Source organism: Podarcis vaucheri (assembly GCF_965113315.1).
Source record: "Podarcis vaucheri genome assembly, chromosome: 14".
Taxonomy (NCBI): Eukaryota; Metazoa; Chordata; class Lepidosauria; order Squamata; family Lacertidae; genus Podarcis; species Podarcis vaucheri.
The window spans coordinates 37,019,352-37,038,063 of record NC_138752.1 but is presented as its reverse complement, the minus strand read 5'-3'; the positions used below and the strand labels follow the sequence as shown (position 1 = coordinate 37,038,063).

Genomic DNA, 18,712 nt, shown 5'->3' with positions numbered 1-18,712 from the left:
CACTCCTTGGCAGCAAATTCCACTGTCGAACAGCTCTTACTGTCAGGAAGTTCTTCCTAATGTTTAGGTGGAATCTTCTTTCTTGTAGTTTGGATCCATTGCTCCGTGTCTGCTTCTCTGGAGCAGCAGAAAACAACCTTTCTCCCTCCTCTATGTGACATCCTTTTATATATTTGAACATGGCTATCATATCACCCCTTAACCTCCTCTTCTCCAGGCTAAACATGCCCAGCTCCCTTAGCCGTTCCTCATAAGGCATCGTTTCCAGGCCTTTGACCATTTTGGTTGCCCTCCTCTGGACACGTTCCAGTTTATCAGTGTCCTTCTTGAACTGTGGTGCCCAGAACTGGACACAGTACTCCAGGTGAGGTCTGACCAGAGCAGAATACAGTGGCACTATTACTTCCCTTGATCTAGATGCTATACTCCTATTGATGCAGCCCAGAATTGCATTGGCTTTTTTAGCTGCCGCGTCACACTGTTGGCTCATGTCAACTGCCTTGATACTGTCATCGTGAATAACATGATGAAAGGGACACTGTATAAAGGAGGTCTTGGTGAGCAATCTATAGGTAACCCCAGCAGCGTAGCTAGCCGCTCGGGTGCCTGGTGCGGGGGCGTGTCCTGCAGCCGGGGGCGTGTCAACCCATGCCTATGGGGCGGGACGAGCCTCTCCGCCACCTCCCCCTCAGCTGTAGGGCGGCTGAGTGAGGGGCAGTGGGCAGACGCAAGTCCCACACTGCCGTTTCAGGCAACGCGGAACCTGCAGGTGTCTAAACCACCAAGTCACTCCTAAAAAGTTTTGTGAGCCCAATTATTATTATTATTTTTTTAAAAAAACTCATTTTGCCACACACACACACCCAGTGATGGCACCCAGGGCGGTCACACACCCCACACCCCCTTCCTCCACCACTAGGTAACCCTGGTCCTCTCTCCTTTCTTTACTTTTTTTCGGATTCAGTCTTCGGAGTAATTCCATAGGACCCAAAGGAGCGAAGGCCCTGGCTGACTCGTTGAAAATCAACCAGTACTTGCTTTCTCTCAAGTAAGTGCTTGCTTTTCTTGCTCTCTAACCGACAGAGGAAGGCAGATGTGCATGGCGTTCAATATAGCACCATGCCACTGTCTGGTAGTTTGCTGCTTCGTAGCCTATACAAAGGCTCCCTCTAATACCAAACTTGAGCTGGCTGTGCCAATCATGAAGCATGCCCAGATGGGCCTCATCCACACACACGGAAATAAAGGTCTCTGAATGATTAGGGAAACCCCAGGATTTTCAGCACTCGACAACATGGCACGCTGCCAACTCAAAGCAGAAGTGAAAGCTTTCAGACTCCTTAGTAAGATTATGTTTAGCTCATGCAGACTAAGCCTGGCACCCTCTAGATGTTTTCGAGACCCATCAGCCCGCATCAGCATGGCCAATGAACAGAGAGGAGGAGGAGGAGGAGGAGGAGGAGGAGGAGGAGGAGGATGGGAGTTGTAGTCCTTCAGCATCCGGAGAGCCACACTAAACTACAGCAAAACACTCAAGCCAGGCCATTGTGAACTGTTGGCGAGAGACCTGAAAACTGCGGAATGGCGTAAATTTACCAAAGCCCTTTTCAGTGGCAAGGTTGGAACATTTGTTGCTTCCTTCCCCTCAACCGCTGGCTGGAAAAAGTAATGGAGTTTATTTTCCTCTTTCAGCCTCCAGAACAACGCCATCAAGGAAGAAGGTGCCAAATGCCTGGCCGAGGCTCTCACCAGCAACCACAGCCTGAGGACTCTGCAGTGCGTCTCTCTGGTCTTTGCTAAGCAGCATCATGGTTTACACACCTGTTCCTTCCTGGGTGCCTGTTCTTACAGTCTGTGCAGTTGGCTGCTAAAACTGTGTTTGGGTTGACATCTCAACTAGAGCTAGATAAGGGCCTGTGTATGCAATTAGCAGTTAAGCAAGAAAAACTTTTCTCAGGTTGTTACACTGCGGGCTGAAGGTATTGGGGTGGGTGGTTTGGCATGGTTGAAGGCGTCCCTGCTGTTGGGAAGCAACAAACCCTGCATGTAGAAAAGGGGAGTGTCAATGACATGGCTCAGTTAAAAGCCTTCTCTCTGATGTGCTAGGTTTCTGTCTGTAGAGGTTTTCCATCCCCTAACATTCAGCCCATCAGACCTGCAGTACAATCCAAGAAAAACTATGCCATTTGATTTTTCTCTGATGTACATACTGCCTTCTAAAGTCTGTTTGATTGTGTTTCTGGGAAGAACAGGTATAACACCAAACGAGCAATTAGCAATGGTGTGATTGGCTTATTTAGTTATTTATAAAAGTATTTATATACTGCTATTTAAATAGATATAAATATAGGTATACTGTAGATATGGATATCTCAAAGAAGTTTAGAACAAACATAATATATGCAATAAAAGCCATGCAAAAGTTAAAGCCAGAGCTCAACTAACAGATAGATATCTGCTTTATTGCCTGCACAAACCTGGTGGGATAGAAATGTTTTCAGCAGGCATTCAAAGGTTAAAACAGAAGGCACCTGCTTAATCTCTGTTGGCAGAGTATTCCATAGGACTGGGCTGATGACACTAAAGACTTGGTTTCTTGTTGCTGTCAGATGAGCTTTGCCAACTCTGCTGATGCTTAACCGTGTTCCTGAATATGATATCAGTGATCGAGCTGGGATATAATAATCAAAGACCAGTATTCAAAGAAAGAGCTTTGTACAAATATGTAAAATAATACCAAGCAAAACAAAACGAGAGAGCCATAAACAATAAAAGTAATAGTAACGGTATCAGTAATAGAGAACCGGCATAGAGAACAAAATTATAATTTTGCTAAAATTAGTCCTTGGCAAGTTTTACATGCATAAGCTTTTCTTCTTCCTCCTCCTTGGAAGAGACGGGTCCATTCGGGTCTGAAAGGAATAATAAAAAAACCCATAAAAGGCATCTTTTTCCTGGGAATCTCCATGAAAGCACTCAATTAAAATCCTATGTCTATAATGATAAAAGGAGCAGTTCATAAGAACATGAGTTATTGATTCCACATTTCCAGATTCACAGGGATATTTGCGATGACAATAAGGGATTATATTTGTTTGCTTAAAGTGGCAGCGCTGCAGCTGCTGATCAAAGGGCTGGGGGACGGCCTCCCTCGGCTCACTGCTCATTACGGATGTCGTCTCCTTTGCAGCCTCCAGAAGAACTCAGTTGGACCCCAAGGTTCAAAGAAAATAGCAGAAGCACTGAAGACGAACTGGGGCCTCAAGGAGCTGATGTAAGAGCCGAGAGAATTGACTCACAGATTTGCATGGATTGTGAGGCAGTGGCATTGCCCTCACTGTGGGGTCTGCACCTCTTTAGAGAGTGCCCAGTAGCATGGAGGCAAAGGCTGCTCACCAGACGTCTACACCATGGTAAAGCAGAGGGTTGACTCCCCATCCTGCCTCTGCAGCAGGGAGTGGGGGAGACTTCAGATTCAGTTTGCACTTGAAGGCAAACCTACCTAATTCACACTTTCTGGCACAGTACAGGAACACAGTTCCATCGAAACCCACACGTCTCCCAAACTTGCAGTGCGGTTCTCCAACTGAGTAATGAGTCAAAAAATGAATAAGCTAGGGTAAAGCATGCCTTAAAAACCACATGCAAAAAATGCATTCTACTGGGGGAAATTGTTTGGTCAAAATGTGACTGTTAGTCAACACGCCACTCACACATAGTATTAAAGTTTTTTAAAGCCCTGGGCATGGTTGCTAATCCTGCTGTTAAAGTAATGTCTAGTGAATGGGCAGTTGCTGGTACACATTACGTTTCCCTTTGTTCCTATTCTAGATTGTCCAGTAACTGTGCTGGAGACACTGGTGCTGCAGCCCTGGCAGAAGGACTGAAGGTGAACCACACCCTTTTAACCCTGGAGTAAGTGACCTCCGCCTCCATTGCCCACATGTGTTTATTTTGCTGCTCCCCCCTTTCCTTGAAAATGACTATTGAGAGAGTTCTCTAAAGCAAAGTGATTCTGGAGAGCAGAGTTCCCCGCTTCCCTTCCTCAATCTCTGTTGCCCTGAGAGCCTGTGGTGGCGCACAAAGTCTGAGAGACCCTGGGAGGATGCTGCAACTTTCCCTAGTCCCACAGCCTTTGTCCTCCTGGGGTTTACAAAGCTCTCCTTCGAGGCAGACTTTTTTTTATGAGTCCCTGAAGCTTGTTTCCAAGGCTGTGCTTGGAGGACTGTGCCAGCATCCTTTCTTTCAACAGGTACAGCCCACACACTTTTAGGTTTTCCTCTCCCTCAACACAAGGTAGGGATGTAAGAAGGCATCGTTGTCCATTCTGCCCTGTATTTGCTGCATGCGGTTCTGTTTCTGTGCTGCTGCAGTTCATCTTCTGCCCAAGCCGACATCATTTGTTTCACTGTCTGCTGGGAGAAAAATACATAAGTTATGCAAGTTACGTCATCGTTAACTTTATGCTGCCCCATTCCTTTTGATATAAATGCAGGGACGCGGACTTATAAAAAATATTGGGGGGGCCCCCGGGAAATCTCATGAATAATAAATAAGCTCATGAATATGCAAATAAAGTGGCGCCGCCTCCTCGTGAGCGAATAGGGGAGAGCGTGCTGCGCCTATTAATCAGCTCCGGAACAGCTGATATGCGGGAAACGTGGGGCTAGCCGGAGAAGAGAGGGCGAGCTGAAACCGCCAGGAGGAAGGAAATTCCCCCCGGCAGTGCCTTGGCAGTGGCGGTGGTGCTGCGAAGCAGCGAGGCAGGAGCCCCCGCCCCCGGGGATTCCCTAATCTCGCGGGGGACGGCCGGGGCTCTCCGACTAGGGTGCGCGGCTGGCTGGCTGGCTGGCGAGGGAGCAGGTGGGGAGGAGGCGGGGGATGGCGGCGGCGCTCTGCTGGAAGGGCGCCCGAGATTTTTTGAGGGGGCTCGAGCCCCCTCAGGCCCCATGGAGTCGGCGCCTATGTATAAATGAAACACAGTCAAAGACTGTAAGATAACCGATGACAATTCTATAACTGATGTACTAAGGTATGCAAAACGCATAAGTAAAATAAAAATAAAAAAATAGGAAGGAGAGAAAGGAAAGAAGACAATTCAAATGGTAAGTCACATGTTGTTTGCTGAAAACAACAGCAATATTAATACTGTACCAATCATATTCGCGAGATTAATTTCTGTTCCAGACAACGGAAAAAAATCAATGAATGTCAGTAAATTCTGCTCCCACTTTAGTTTTATTTGGAGTTGTCTGGCATCACTCCTCTGAGGGGAAGATACCTGAGGGTGTTTGTTTGGGTTAACTGAAAGCCAAGCCCGGATTGCGTGTAAGAGTAGAATTAAGACGAAATCCAGCGTGGCTCCCTCCCTCACCCATTTCCACTTTTCTGTGTTTGCCTCTCCAGTCTCCAGAGCAATTCAATCAGCGACACAGGGGTGACTGCGCTCACTCGTGCCCTCTGCTCTAACCAAGGCCTCACCAGCCTCAAGTAAGTCCTAGCCTATGCTTTGCCACCTCCAAACCCCACCACCTGCCACAGTTCTTTGAGTAGACTCAGGGAAAGAGAGCATGGTGGCTGCACTGCTGTAGAGAGCACAAGAAGAACCACTGGGCACTCCTAGACTCAATATTTTGGGGTGGGATTGGTTGAATCACATACCAGCAAACAGAGGCGGAGCTAGCTGCTTCAGCACCCACATGCTGTGCACCCGGGGGCAAAGTGAGCTGCCCACGGGGGCAGGGCAAGCATCCCAGGGGGGCGCTGCCCACGGTGAACATCCTAGGGGGGCAGGCCAGTGACATCACCCCCCTCAGGGGTGACACCCGGGGTGTACCCCCCTTTCTCCGCCAGTGCCAGCAAAATCAGTCTGTGCAATTAAACCTGATTCAGAGCTCTTGTGAAACTTCCCCAGAAGATCTGGTTGATTTATTTTTGCAGTGAGGCAGGTGCACTAGTTTGTGTGGGCTTGACATGAGGTTGCCGAGACTCTGGGTTTTCATTAAAACAGGTTTTGCTTGTTTTGGGTGCCTGCTGGTATTTCCTTCTTTCACATATGTGATTAGGATAAAGTCCTCTGGCAAGGAAACAGAACTATGAAAGTCTGCCCCCCTCCCCACTATTTTCCTTCCACTTGGGGAAGAGCAGTGTGTGAAAAACAACGAAGGCATTGATAAGGGTGCAATAATGGCTTTTCTCCATATGCCTGTAGCCTGCGGGAGAACTCCATAAGCAAAGACGGAGCTCAAGAGATTGCCAGTGCCCTCCGAGCTAACAGCACCCTGAGGAATTTGGAGTGAGTCATTTGGCCTTTGGAAAACAGGGGCTCTGAGAAATATTTTGCACACCCTAAAAGGCTTTATGGCCTGGCAGCATGTCCTTAATTTGGTGCTTTGGGTAGTATAGAATCATAGAATTCTGGAGTGGAGAACTTTAGCAAATGCTTCTCCTCCTCCTCCTCCTTCTTCCTCTTCTTCTTCTTCAATTCATCTTATGACTACCGTCAGCAGAAGCCCTATGCAAAGACCTCCACCTGCACAACAGGGCTTTCCCTCCTCTCCTCTCTCCACATGCCTCCCATGTCTCCTGGAATTGACTTGTGGGGGGGGACCCCCAAAGAAAAGTGTGCAAGGGGAGGAGGGGACACGTTGTCCCACCTAGCCAGCTTGAAATGTTTACGCTGATTTGGAACAATTGACGGAGCGATGTCAAATTCCTCCCAGAATGGTGGCTATTGTTTTCCAGGCTCATGCACTGTAACATTCTCAGGGAGTAAAAAAATTCCTTCCAGTAGCACCTTAAAGACCAACTAAGTTAGTTCTTGGTATGAGCTTTCGTGTGCATGCACACTTCTTCAGATACACCATTCTCAGGGAGGTGTGTGAGTGCAGGAGGAATGAGGGAAGAAAAGGAGAAAACTCATGAAGGGTCTAGGCAGGGGCAGTGAACATTTCCCAGACTGAGAGTTGTGTTCCCAGCCTTCCTGGGGCCACATTCCAAATTATTTATTCAATTTATATACTGCCCTCCATCAAAAGATCTCAGGGCACTTCACGGATTAAAAACATGAGATGAAAGCACAAATAAAGAGTTAAAACACAAACAACAAAACAATAACCCCTCCTCCCCCACACACATTTAAAAAGCTGTAGAATATTAATCAGTAAATGCGACTTTTTGTACTGTAAGCTAGCTTGTCCCATCACTCACACATCCCCCAATCTCTCTCCAACCTCCAGGCAATCTGGAAACATGGTGATAGTCCAAGGGCATACTCCAGCCTGGCAAAAACACCGAAGGAGGGTGCATGGCAGGACCAGTTGTGGGCGTGGCCTGGTCAGAGTCCCAAGGGCCAGATAGAGAGGTCTGGAGGGCCACCTCAAAGCTGAGGCTCCCTACCCCTGCCCTAGAAGCAGGACAAGGCTTTAGGGGACTGATGGGGTTGAGGCCAAAGCTGTAAGGCCTGGATTTCATGTATTAATTGGAACCAGCCAACCAGCTCTTGCAACCAGCTCTGCATTGCTTTAACTCTCATTTTCCCTGGGCTTTTTTCCCCTAGCTTGGCTGCCAACCTGCTGCATGACGAAGGTGTCCAGGCCATTGCGTTGGCACTGAAGGAGAACCAAGTGCTCACTTCCCTGCAGTGAGTTTCAGCGGATTAGTCTGCGTTGCTCGAGCATAAATGCATCCAAAGAGTTGAAACAGGATTGTTCAGGCTTTTGGAAAGGCTTTTGGTGTCTCAAAGATTTGGAACTGGCTGCTATAATCTGAGACTGCTGCCTAGATGTTGGCATTATTTTTCAGAACGAGCATTATGTGGCTGGCACCTGTAACACCCCCAGTTCCACCAATCAAATCAGTCAGATGGGTGTATATTAGGCAAGGTGATCTTGTAGGTAAACTGGTTCCAAGTTGGCCCCTCCCTGCTTATATGCTGAAGTGGTACAGTCTAGGAAGGGCTGTACCATGCGGGAATGTGTGGTTGGGTCCTAATTCCTTTTCTCCTTCTCTCTCCTTCTAGCTTGCAGTGGAATTTCATCCAGTCCAAAGCAGCCAAGGCCCTGAGCCAAGCCCTGCAAGTCAACGAGAGTCTTTCTATCTTGGAGTAAGTCCCTGACTTTTGCCTCCCACTCAGCCTCAATAGCGTGAGCAGTTTTTGCATTAAAGGAAACAAATCACTTTTGGCACATTTAAGCAGCAGGATGAGAATCTGGAGGTGGTGGGACAGTCAGTACCGTTTTATACCATGTAGGGCGACCAGAATTGCATGTTCACCCATATAAACATTTATTTTATTTAGTCCAAGGATCACAGGTAATTTTATCATGCGATGGAAAAGGGAGGCGCCTGCTGCTTCTGAGTGTGTGTGTAACTTTTTGCACATAAGTGTAACATTCCTCCGGCTTGTAAAAATAAGTACTGTATTTTTCGCTCTATAAGACGCATCAGACCACAAGACGCACCTAGTTTTTGGAGGAGGAAAACAAGAAAACAAATATTCTGAATCCCATAAGCCAGAACAGCAAGAGGGATCGCTGCGCAGTGAAAGCAGCAATCCCTCTTGCTGTTCTGGCTTCTGTGATAGCTGTGCAGCCTGCATTCGCTCCATAAGACGCACACACATTTCCCCTTACTTTTTAGGAGGGAAAAAGTGAGTCTTATAGAGCAAAAAATATGGTAAGTAAGTAAGTAAGTAAGTAAGTAAGTAAGTAAGTAAGTGTTTATTTCAAGCTACTGGAGACAAAACTACTGAAGAGAGTAACATTGTTAGGGATAACACAATGTTCTGATCAATTCCTTCTAAGAAGTGTCACATTTTTTACATTCATTCTGCAAATCTAAACTCGTTTCAGACTTGTTTAGCTGCTATAGCTTTTAACCTGGATCTCTGGAAATTACAAATCTGTGAAACAGTTTCCTGGGAATTTGCCATAAATAATAGTCAGTTCCTGTCAGTGGTGTAGCGTGGGTTGTCAGCACCCAGGGCAAGGCAAGTAATTTGCGCCCCCTAACCCGTGAATTTGCGCCCCCTAACCCGTGGATTTGCGCCCCCTAACCCTAATCCCCAGATGTTGCACCCGGTGCGGCCGCCCCCCCTGCACCCCCCACGCTACGCCACTGGTTCCTGTCATAACTATAACCCCCAAGATTCGGGGCGGGGAAGTTAAAGAAAGGGTTCATTGGAGTCGAGCTCTGTAAGCATTTCCAGAGGGGTGCCCACAAAAATTTAGCTCTCTCGGGGCTTCTTAGAGCTGCACCTTATATGGAATGAGGACTACCCCACTTCAGAATGCAGGTAGGGTGTGTTTGTCATATTTTTTTTTAAATCTCCCGCCGACACACCCCTGAGCAAATAATCAAAAACTCCCAACATGGAGCTCTTGCTAAACTCTTTCTTCTTCTCAAAGTGTAGGGAAGGTTTTTTAATGTTAAAAATGTGGAAGAGTATTTTTAAAAGACCAAAAGCCTTGCCTCTGCTATGTTTCAGTTTACAGGAAAATGCAATTGGGGATGAAGGAACAGCTGCCCTAGCCTCTGCTCTGAGGGTGAACTCAACACTCACTGCTCTCTAGTAAGTTTCCGTGTTATACACAAGGATGGAATACCTGTTAGGGGATTTATCAAGAGGCAAGACTCATGGAGGGGGTCAGCAACTGCTGGCCTCTTAAGCTGTATCTGGCCCAGTGTTGTGTGCATGACTGCTTGGGCCACATGCCCTTAGTGAATGTAGGGATGGACTAGGAGGGCTGCAGAGGGCACAAGGGACTTCCTGAACAGCACATTCAGTGGCTGATGCCACCATGGAATCCAGAATGACCATGCAAAGATGAAGGAATGATGTGGAAAGGCTCAATAACCAAGCTATTGGTTAAAAAACCCAGAAGGTAAACTGTGAATGTAAGAGATGGGGGAGCCGTATCCCTCTGTATATTGTTGGACTACAACTTTCATAATCTGTGACCATTGGCCATGCTGGCTGGGGCTGATGGGAGCTGGAGTTCAGCAACATTCAGAGGGTCTCAGCCCTGCTTTCCTGCTTGCCTTCTGCTTGGGTGGCTGAATGGTGCAGGACACCTTCAAAAATGTGAATATACCAGTTCCAGGGGAGGAAAGTCCTCTTGGGCTCGGTTCCTGCTTTTGGACTTCCCATAGGCATCTAGCTGGCCACTGTGAGAACAGGATGCTGGAGTAGATGGACCATTGGCCTGATCCAGAAGGCTCTTCTGATGTTCTTAAGATGGGAGCTGAGTCCAAGGCCTGTTCCCCGCCAGAACCTCCTAAAATTAAAAGCCAAGCCCACCTTCATTTCTCCTACCTCTCAGAAGCACTTACTACTACTACTACCACTACTACTACTACTAATTAATAAATAAATAATAATAATAATAATTTTTTATTTATACCCTGCCCTTCCCAGTTCAAAAACTGGGCTCAGGGCGGCTAACAATAAATTTAAAACACTTAATTAGTGCAACAAAAAACAGCATAAAATACAGTATAAAACATGAATAACAATAAATTCAGAATTCAAAAATTAATTTAGGGGGGAAATCAATCCAATAAACATTAGATGATCACCAGGGCTAAATTAGTCCTATTTGGGCCAGCATGGAGACCAGGGGAGAATTAGCTGTGGAATAAAAGATCAGGCTAAGCTCAAGTTGAAAGCCAGGCGGAATAGCTCCGTCTTACAGGCCCTGCGGAAGGAAGTTATATATACAGTGGTACCTCGGGTTAAGTACTTATTTCGTTCCGGAGGTCCATACTTAACCTGAAACTGTTCTTAACCTGAAGCACCACTTTAGCTAATGGGGCCTCCTGCTGCTGCCGCGCCGCCAGAGCACGATTTCTGTTCTCATCCTGAAGCAAAGTTCTTAACCTGAACCACTATTTCTGGGTTAGCGGAGTGTGTAACCTGAAGCGTATGTAACCCGAGGTACCACTGTACCAGCCATTTCAGGTGAAAGGAACACCAGGCAAGGCGGGGGGAGGCCTTTCAGCACTCAAGGGTGCCCCAAGCTATATTTCTGCCTGAGGCAGAGAAGCAAAAAGCAGCAGCACTTGGTCAAGGTACATCAGGGAGAGTCAACATGGTATCCTCCAGTTACTGTTGGATTACAACTCCAGTTATTGCTGGCTGGGACTGATGGGAGCCAACAACATCCGGAGGACGCGACACTGGCTATGCTGCTGAAGAACACAACATCCACAGCCAGAGTTTCTTTGGCATCTAAGGCAGACAATCCCATTAGCATCTGCCCCCTTTTCTGGCTGTAAAAATGCAACAATAATAAATTGAATAACTAGAATCAAAGAATCATAGAGTTGGAATAGACCACAAGGGCCATCGAGTCTAACCCCCTGCCAAGCAGGAAACACCATCAGAGCACTCCAGACATATGGTTGTCAAGCCTCTGCTTAAAGACCTCCAAAGTAGGAGACTCCACCACACTCCTTGGCAGCAAATTCCACTGTCGAACAGCTCTTACTGTCAGGAAGTTCTTCCTAATGTTTAGGTGGAATCTTCTTTCTTGTAGTTTGGATCCATTGCTCCGTGTCCGCTTCTCTGGAGCAGCAGAAAACAACCTTTCTCCCTCCTCTATGTGACATCCTTTTATATATTTGAACATGGCTATCATATCACCCCTTAACCTCCTCTTCTCCAGGCTGAACATGCCCAGCTCCCTCATAAGGCATCGTTTCCAGGCCTTTGACCATTTTGGTTGCCCTCCTCTGGACACGTTCCAGTTTGTCAGTGTCCTTCTTGAATTGTGGTGCCCAGAACTGGACACAGTACTCCAGGTGAGGTCTGACCAGAGCAGAATACAGTGGCACTATTACTTCCCTTGATCTAGATGCTATACTCCTATTGATGCAGCCCAGAATTGCATTGGCCTTTTTAGCTGCCGCGCCACACTGTTGGCTCATGTCAAGTTTGTGGTCAACCAAGACTCCTAGATCCTTTTCACATGTACTGCTCTCAAGCCAGGTGTCACCCATCTTGTATTTGTGCCTCTCTATTTGCTGTCCTTTCAGAACAGCCGACATGAGCTGCCTGAAGTGGTTGCCTCCCTTTGCCTAATGGTAGGGCTGACCCTTACAGCACTGCTTGAGTGTCCTTGGCACAACTTGGTGGTGCTACCTTGAGTTTGTTCTAAATGTGCCCTGTTTTGTTGCAGCCTCCAGGTGGCGCTGATAGGCGAGAGTGGGGCCAAAGCTCTAGGAGACGCCCTGGTTCTTAACAAGAGCCTCACGACACTAGAGTAAGTACTCCTCAGACCCTATGTTCATCCAGGAGGGGGTGGGGGAATTATAAGTTTAATGGTGTCATCACAGAACTTGGCCAGTTGGTGCAGCCAGTGGCCCTCCTGGAATTCAGCAAGACTCTTCTGGCTTTGTGGAATTGTGGCTTCATTTCAGCATCAAACTGAATGTTGTTGTTTAGTCGTTTAGTCATGTCCGACTCTTCGTGACCCCATGGACCAGAGCACACCAGGCACTCCTGTCTTCCACTGCGTCCCACAGTTTGGTCAAACTCATGCTGGTAGCTTCAAGAACACTTTCCAACCATCTCATCCTCTGTCGTCCCCTTCTCCTTGTGCCCTCCATCTTTCCCAACATCAGGGTCTTTTCCAGGGAGTCTTCTCTTCTCATGAGGTGGCCAAAGTATTGGAGCCTCAGCTTCACGATCTGTCCTTCCAGTGAGCACTCAGGGCTGATTTCCTTCAAAATGGATAGATTTGATCTTCTTGCGGTCCATGGGACTCTCAAGAGTCTCCTCCAGCACCATAATTCAAAAGCAACAATTCTTCGGCAATCAGCCTTCTTTATGGTCCAGCTCTCACTTCCATACATCACTACTGGGAAAACCATAGGTTTAAAACTATCAAACTGAATACCTGGCCTTAATTTATCTTCCTTGTTTCTTTGACAGCTTGAGAGGAAACGCCATCGGTTTGGCAGGGGCCAAGGCAATGGCCAATGCCTTGAAAGTTAACGGCGCCCTCCGCAGGCTGAAGTAAGTAAAATAATGGACAGGATACAGATGGGGTCATTCTGTCATTCAAGAGTGTCAAGAGATGGCCTTTGGGTTTGCATAATGGCTGAAAGTGCTTGTTTAATGGTCATGTGTGGTTGGTGGCTAATTCTGAACCAATAAAATGTGTGCTATATGTATCCTGCTTGGGTTAGGGCTAAAAGAGATAAGAGTTTTGCAGTGGAATTCTAGGCAGAGCAAACCACCCCCTTCCCCCAAAGCCTGGGTTTTGCACCCAGATGGCAAAAATCACCTTGAAAAGCTGCAAAAGTCTGCTGTTGCTACTGGAGTGACCGATACAAGGCTAGAACCACCTGACTAGGTGCCAGGCTGCTCGTGTAGTGCATTTATAAATAGATACAGCATTGTGAAGCCATCACAGATCTCCAGGCATTTCTTCCTGTAAGACAGCTGACCCTGTGAAAAGCTCTCCTGAACCTTTCTAATGCTTGAGGAGGCTAGCAATACAAAACAGTATTTGGGGGGACAACTAGTCTTTTAAGCACTGCTTTTGAGTGGGGAACCTTTTTCAGCTTGAGGGCTACAATCTCTTCTGGCTGACTTTCTGGTGGTCAGTGCAAAACTGGGTGGGCACGGCACCCCCCCAATCTACCCATATGCATTCATGCACACTTAACACATTCACTCATTCTTTCCCCACACAGAAGCAGTTAGGCTTGGCTGGGGCAGGGAGGAGTGGCACTTTTGTCAAGTTTAATTGTGGGGGCTGAGGAATGTGCTGGTGGAGGTGTTGCAGCACACAGGCAGGGGACGGCGAGCCCTTCCATCGGCAGCCATGATCTCCACGAATAGCCCAAACGATTAGGCTAGAAAATGGTCTCCCCTTGAAGCCAATAGGAGATATTTTTCCAAGGCCGACTGCTACATTTTGACAGGGGGAATCAGAGCTCACGAGGTTTGACCCAGCTATGAACCCCACCAAAAATACCATGTGGCAATTAGTGTTTTATTTTTTTAAAAAAACTAATGGAAGTTATTGCCTAAAAATAATAAAAAATCAAGCCTAAAGGCTGCTTGTTTGGAGGAGGGTGTGGGCTGCAGAGGAAATGGCTTGGTGGGCTTCATCTGGGCTGTGGGCTGGAACTTACCCTATTGTAGATAATGGCCAGGCAGATGTTACTTTACACTTTTCTGGGGGAAGTGAAACAAAGCTGGAGCAGACACTGTTGTGTGCCTGTGCATAATGGATTCCATATGCCCATGTTCTCTTGCCCACAGCCTCCAAGAGAACTCCCTGGGCATGGACGGAGCAATCTGCATTGCCACAGCTCTGACTGGAAGCCACAGCCTCGCCTACATCAAGTAACTCACCTTTCAATGCTCTTGGTCTAAGAAAGTGTGTGTCAAAGCCATTTCATGCCCAGGCCTCACAGGATTTGGCAGGGATGGCTGGCCAGGGTGCAACAGAACTTGCTACTTAATCACGAACATTGCATTCCATACATTAATGGATGTACCATGGAAGCAGAACTCTCCTTCCTGAGATCCTAAGCTTTTTTGAAAAGAAGTTTCCAGCCCATTTATGGCAGAGAAGCTTGAAAACATATTGTCAGGGGTTCAGGAGCAGAGACGCAGAGAAGGGAGGAAGCAGAGAGCGAGGGGGAGGAATCCGAAGGGAAAATGAGTGATGATTACGACCCGAGATCTCCAAGCCTAAGCAGTGAGTCAGAGGACTCCCAAAAGGGAGCCCCAGTGAGCAGAGCAAGGGGGGGATCCGGGGGGACACCCCAGGAGGAAGGGAACAGAGGAGATTCAGAGAGCAGCAGCTGGAAGTCGGGACCCACGCTCATAACTGAGAGCGGCAGCAGCTGGAAGTCGGGACCCACGCTCAAGACTGAGAGCAGCAGGGAGGAAGGTAGCCAGGCATCGGGTTCCGGAGGCTGTCAGCAGGAGGGAGGGCACGAGTCAGGGGTGGTCACGCCCTCCTCAGAGAGCGAGGCAACGGTTAAGAGGAAAGTAGAGAGTTGGGCGCGCGCGCCAAGTTCAAATGCAGCGGAAGCTGGAGCAGTAAGCAGCCCGGAGAGTGAGCCAGGTCCTAAAGCCCGCCGCAAGGAGGCAGAAGGATCAGGGGGGTCAGCGTCAGAGGAGAGTAGAAGGGAGGAGGCCCAGGGGGGCAGAAGGACCCAGAGACGTAGGGAGAGGCGAAGGAGGTGGAGCAAGGCTAGGGTATTAAGCTGGTGTGCAAGAGGCGGGGACTCAGACGGGTCTTCGCCGACCTAGGGCAGAAGGTGTAGAGCTGCACGCTGCAGTTCGGAAATGAAACCTGTAACTTAATAAAGACTCTTATAAAGTGAACGCTGGCGGACTTGGTCCTATGTGAGCTGGGACTGGGTGGCAGCCCTGACAGTAAGACCCGTCTCTCAAAAGCTTCGGACACCTGATATCTCGCAGCGGAGAGAGAGGCAGCTGGAGGAGGGGATCGGTGTTTGGGAGCAAGCTCACGACGGTTAGCAGAGATGACGGAAGCAGAGACAGTTGCAGCGCTGCAACAGGCAGTTACCCAATTGAACGCGGAGGTACTGGCATCCAAGAAGAGGGAGGAGGATGCGGCAGCCGCCTACAGAGATCTCCACGCCAGGTTTGAAGCATGGGTTAAACACGGGCAGCCAGGACCCAGACCGGAGGGGGTTGGGTTGGCACGGAGAGCAGGAGGGCTTGTGGCTCACTTCGATGGGAATTTACAACAGTACCCCAATTTTCGAGCAGACGTAATGTGCGCACTGCAACTGCTGGCAAAAGACTTTAGAGATGAGGAAGAGAAAGTGGGGTTCATACTATCCCATTTGCATGGGGATGCTAAAGCGTGGCTACGCAATTTGTGGAGGGATAAAGATCCGGCGCTTCAGAATGCAGATGCCTTTATCAAAGCGATGGATGCGTGTTTTTTGTCTACTATTGATGTGGATCTTGCCCGACGGGAGATTCATGGACTAAAACAAGGGAGGGCAAGCGTCCGGCAGTACCACGCCCGCTTTTTTGCGCTGGTCAGTGCCTTAGAGTGGGACCGGGATTCGCCCCCTGTCAGAGACCTGTTCTGGGAGGGTCTAAGCTCTGCGGTCAAGGATGAAATTGCAAGGGGGGAGAGGCCCCGAAGCACGCAGGAGGTGGTCCAAAGGGCGCTGACTGTGGGGGTGAGGCTGGAAGAACGTCCATGGTGCAGAGATGAAGGACGTGGAGGGCGCGAAGCAGCGAGAAGTTTCTCTTTCGTTCCAAGAGAAGCAGCGCGTGCGCAATCCACACCTCCGCCTGGAGGGGGAGGGGAACCGATGGAGGTTGGAGGTGCAAGGGCTCAGTCAGCAGCCAGAGCCCAAGCACCGACAGCAGTGAAAGCGAAGCCTCCTAGAGGGAACAGGAAGTGTTACATCTGCGAGGATCCAGGCCATTTGGCGAAAGAGTGTCCCCGGAGGCTCCACAAGCACACTGCAGCCTCAGCAATGGTGACTGCAGCAACGCAGCAAGGAGAACCACAGCAGGGAAACGACGATGTCTGGCTGGAGACAGAGGCACTGGGGCCCAGCCAGACGCATCAGTGAAGCAGTCCCCAGCGATCTTGCAACCCACGGACCCCCTCCCACCCAAACCAGTAGTGCAGCTCACAGCATCTCTCCAGCTACCCGATGGCGTCACTATCGAAGTGCCGCTTTCTGTGGATTCTGGGAGCAACGCAGACTTTATAGCGCAGGATTTTGTGGAGCAGCACGCTATACAGCTACTGCCTGCCACTCTGCCCCTGCAAGTCGTCACAGTGGATGGCAGAGAGTTGCTAGGGGGGCAGGTGGTGAAGCAAACGCCACCGATGGTGATGCGCCTTGGCAACCACAGGGAAGTCATCAGTTTTAATGTCACCCAACTGTCGGACACGCCCATTGTGTTGGGCATGAGTTGGCTGGACAGGCACAGTCCGACACTGGCTTGGTACCAGAGACAGCTGATCTTCGGCTCCTCTTATTGCGCAGAACACTGCATCCTGCCCAGACAGGAGGGAGAGGAGGAGGAATCACAACTGCAGTTGGGAACGTTGCAAGCAGTCCCCCACAAATACGCAGACTTTATGGAGGTCTTCTGCGAGAAAGAGGCTGACAAGCTACCACCGCACAGGCAATATGACTGCAAGATTGACCTCCTACCAGGGGCGACGCTGCCGAAAGGGAAGCTGTATTCCATGTCTGAGGACGAATTACAGGAACTCAAACAGTTCATAGATCACAATTTGCAGCGCGGTTTCATCCGGGAGTCCAGGGCAGTAGGGGGCAGTCCTGTTTTCTTCGTGAAGAAGAAAGACACGCCCCAAAAAAGACTGGTGGTGGATTTTCGCCTCTTAAACAAGATGACCAAGCCTTCTGATTTCCCCATGCCCAGGATTGACGACCTACTAGCGACGGTGCGCAAGGGACGCGTGTTCACCAAGTTGGACCTGCGAGGTGCGTACAATCTCATCCGCATGAGGGAGGGCGATGAGTGGAAGACAGCCATGTTCACGCCTCTGGGCACCTACGAATACAGAGTGATGCCGTTTGGATTGCAAAACGGTTCTCACTGTTTCCAAGCTTTCATGCATCATGTGTTGGCGGGACTCCTTTACAAGAAGTGCGTCTGCTTTCGGGATGACATCCTGATATTCTCCGAATCGCAGCAAGCCCATGACCAAGATGTTCGGGAGGTGCTGGAGAGGCTGCAGCAGCATAGACTGTACGCCAAACTGGAGAAGTGCCAGTTCGACACGACGGAGGTGGATTTCTTGGGTTACAAGTTGTCGGACAAGGGGCTAGCCATGGACAGCGCCAAGGTTCGTGCGGTGTTGGATTGGAAGAGCCCGCGCAACCGGAAGGAGGTCCAGCGGTTTGTCGGCTTCGCCAACTTCTATCGCAAGTTTATCAAGGGGTTCGCGATGCAGACGGCGGCCATTACGGACACGCTAAGCTCCAAGAAAAAGAAATTCATCTGGACGGAGCAGGCGGAGCAGTCCTTTCAGGCACTCAAGCGTCTCTTCGCGTCGGAAGAGCAACTGCTGCATATCGACCCCAGCAGGCCGATGCGGGTAGAGACAGACGCGTCCGATAGAGCAGTGGGAGCTGTCCTGCTGCAAAGGGACCCACAGGGGGTCTGGAGGCCGGGAGCGTTCTACTCCAGAAAGCTCAGCAAGTCGGAGCAGAACTACACCATCTGGGACAGGGAGTTGCTGGCCATTCATGCAGCTTTCAAGGCGTGGAGGCACTTCCTGATCGGCGCCAAGCACACGGTGCAGGTCTGCACGGATCACAAGAATCTGGAGCACTGGCGCACGGCTCAGTTCCTGAACCAGAGGCAGATACGTTGGGCGGAGTTCTTTGCTGACTTCAATTTCCGAATAGAGTACGTCCCAGGCGACACCAACGTCATGGCGGATGCACTGTCCCGCAAACCGCAATACCTCGAAGAGGCGACACCAGCGGCAGCCATGCACATCTTCGCGCCAACAGCGTGGGCATGCGCTTCAGCCACAGTAGACCTGGATGCGGTGCGGCGGGCGTTGCAGGACGACTCCTTCGCGCAGGCGAAGATGGCAGAGGTGCACAAGGGCACGGCGAAGGGCGACGAGTTCCAGATACGAGACGGCTTGCTCTTACGTAAAGGGGCCATCTACGTGCCGGGAGACGAACTTCGCGCCAGGGTACT

The 18,712-nt window shown here is 49.4% G+C and overlaps 1 protein-coding gene across 4 annotated transcripts in view; it reads left to right on the top strand.

The window, feature by feature from the left end:
• NLRC3 (NLR family CARD domain containing 3) overlaps positions 1 to 18,712 on the top strand; it is a 38,614-nt gene that overhangs the window by 15,399 nt on the left and 4,503 nt on the right. For all 4 annotated transcript variants that reach the window (XM_082199072.1, XM_082199070.1, XM_082199069.1 and 1 more), the window contains 12 exons: positions 965 to 1,048; positions 1,693 to 1,776; positions 3,191 to 3,274; positions 3,832 to 3,915; positions 5,407 to 5,490; positions 6,212 to 6,295; positions 7,559 to 7,642; positions 8,021 to 8,104; positions 9,488 to 9,571; positions 12,180 to 12,263; positions 12,935 to 13,018; positions 14,276 to 14,359. In XM_082199072.1, the coding sequence (XP_082055198.1) occupies positions 965 to 1,048; positions 1,693 to 1,776; positions 3,191 to 3,274; positions 3,832 to 3,915; positions 5,407 to 5,490; positions 6,212 to 6,295; positions 7,559 to 7,642; positions 8,021 to 8,104; positions 9,488 to 9,571; positions 12,180 to 12,263; positions 12,935 to 13,018; positions 14,276 to 14,359 (1,008 nt within the window). The remainder of the gene's footprint in view (positions 1 to 964; positions 1,049 to 1,692; positions 1,777 to 3,190; positions 3,275 to 3,831; positions 3,916 to 5,406; positions 5,491 to 6,211; positions 6,296 to 7,558; positions 7,643 to 8,020; positions 8,105 to 9,487; positions 9,572 to 12,179; positions 12,264 to 12,934; positions 13,019 to 14,275; positions 14,360 to 18,712) is intronic.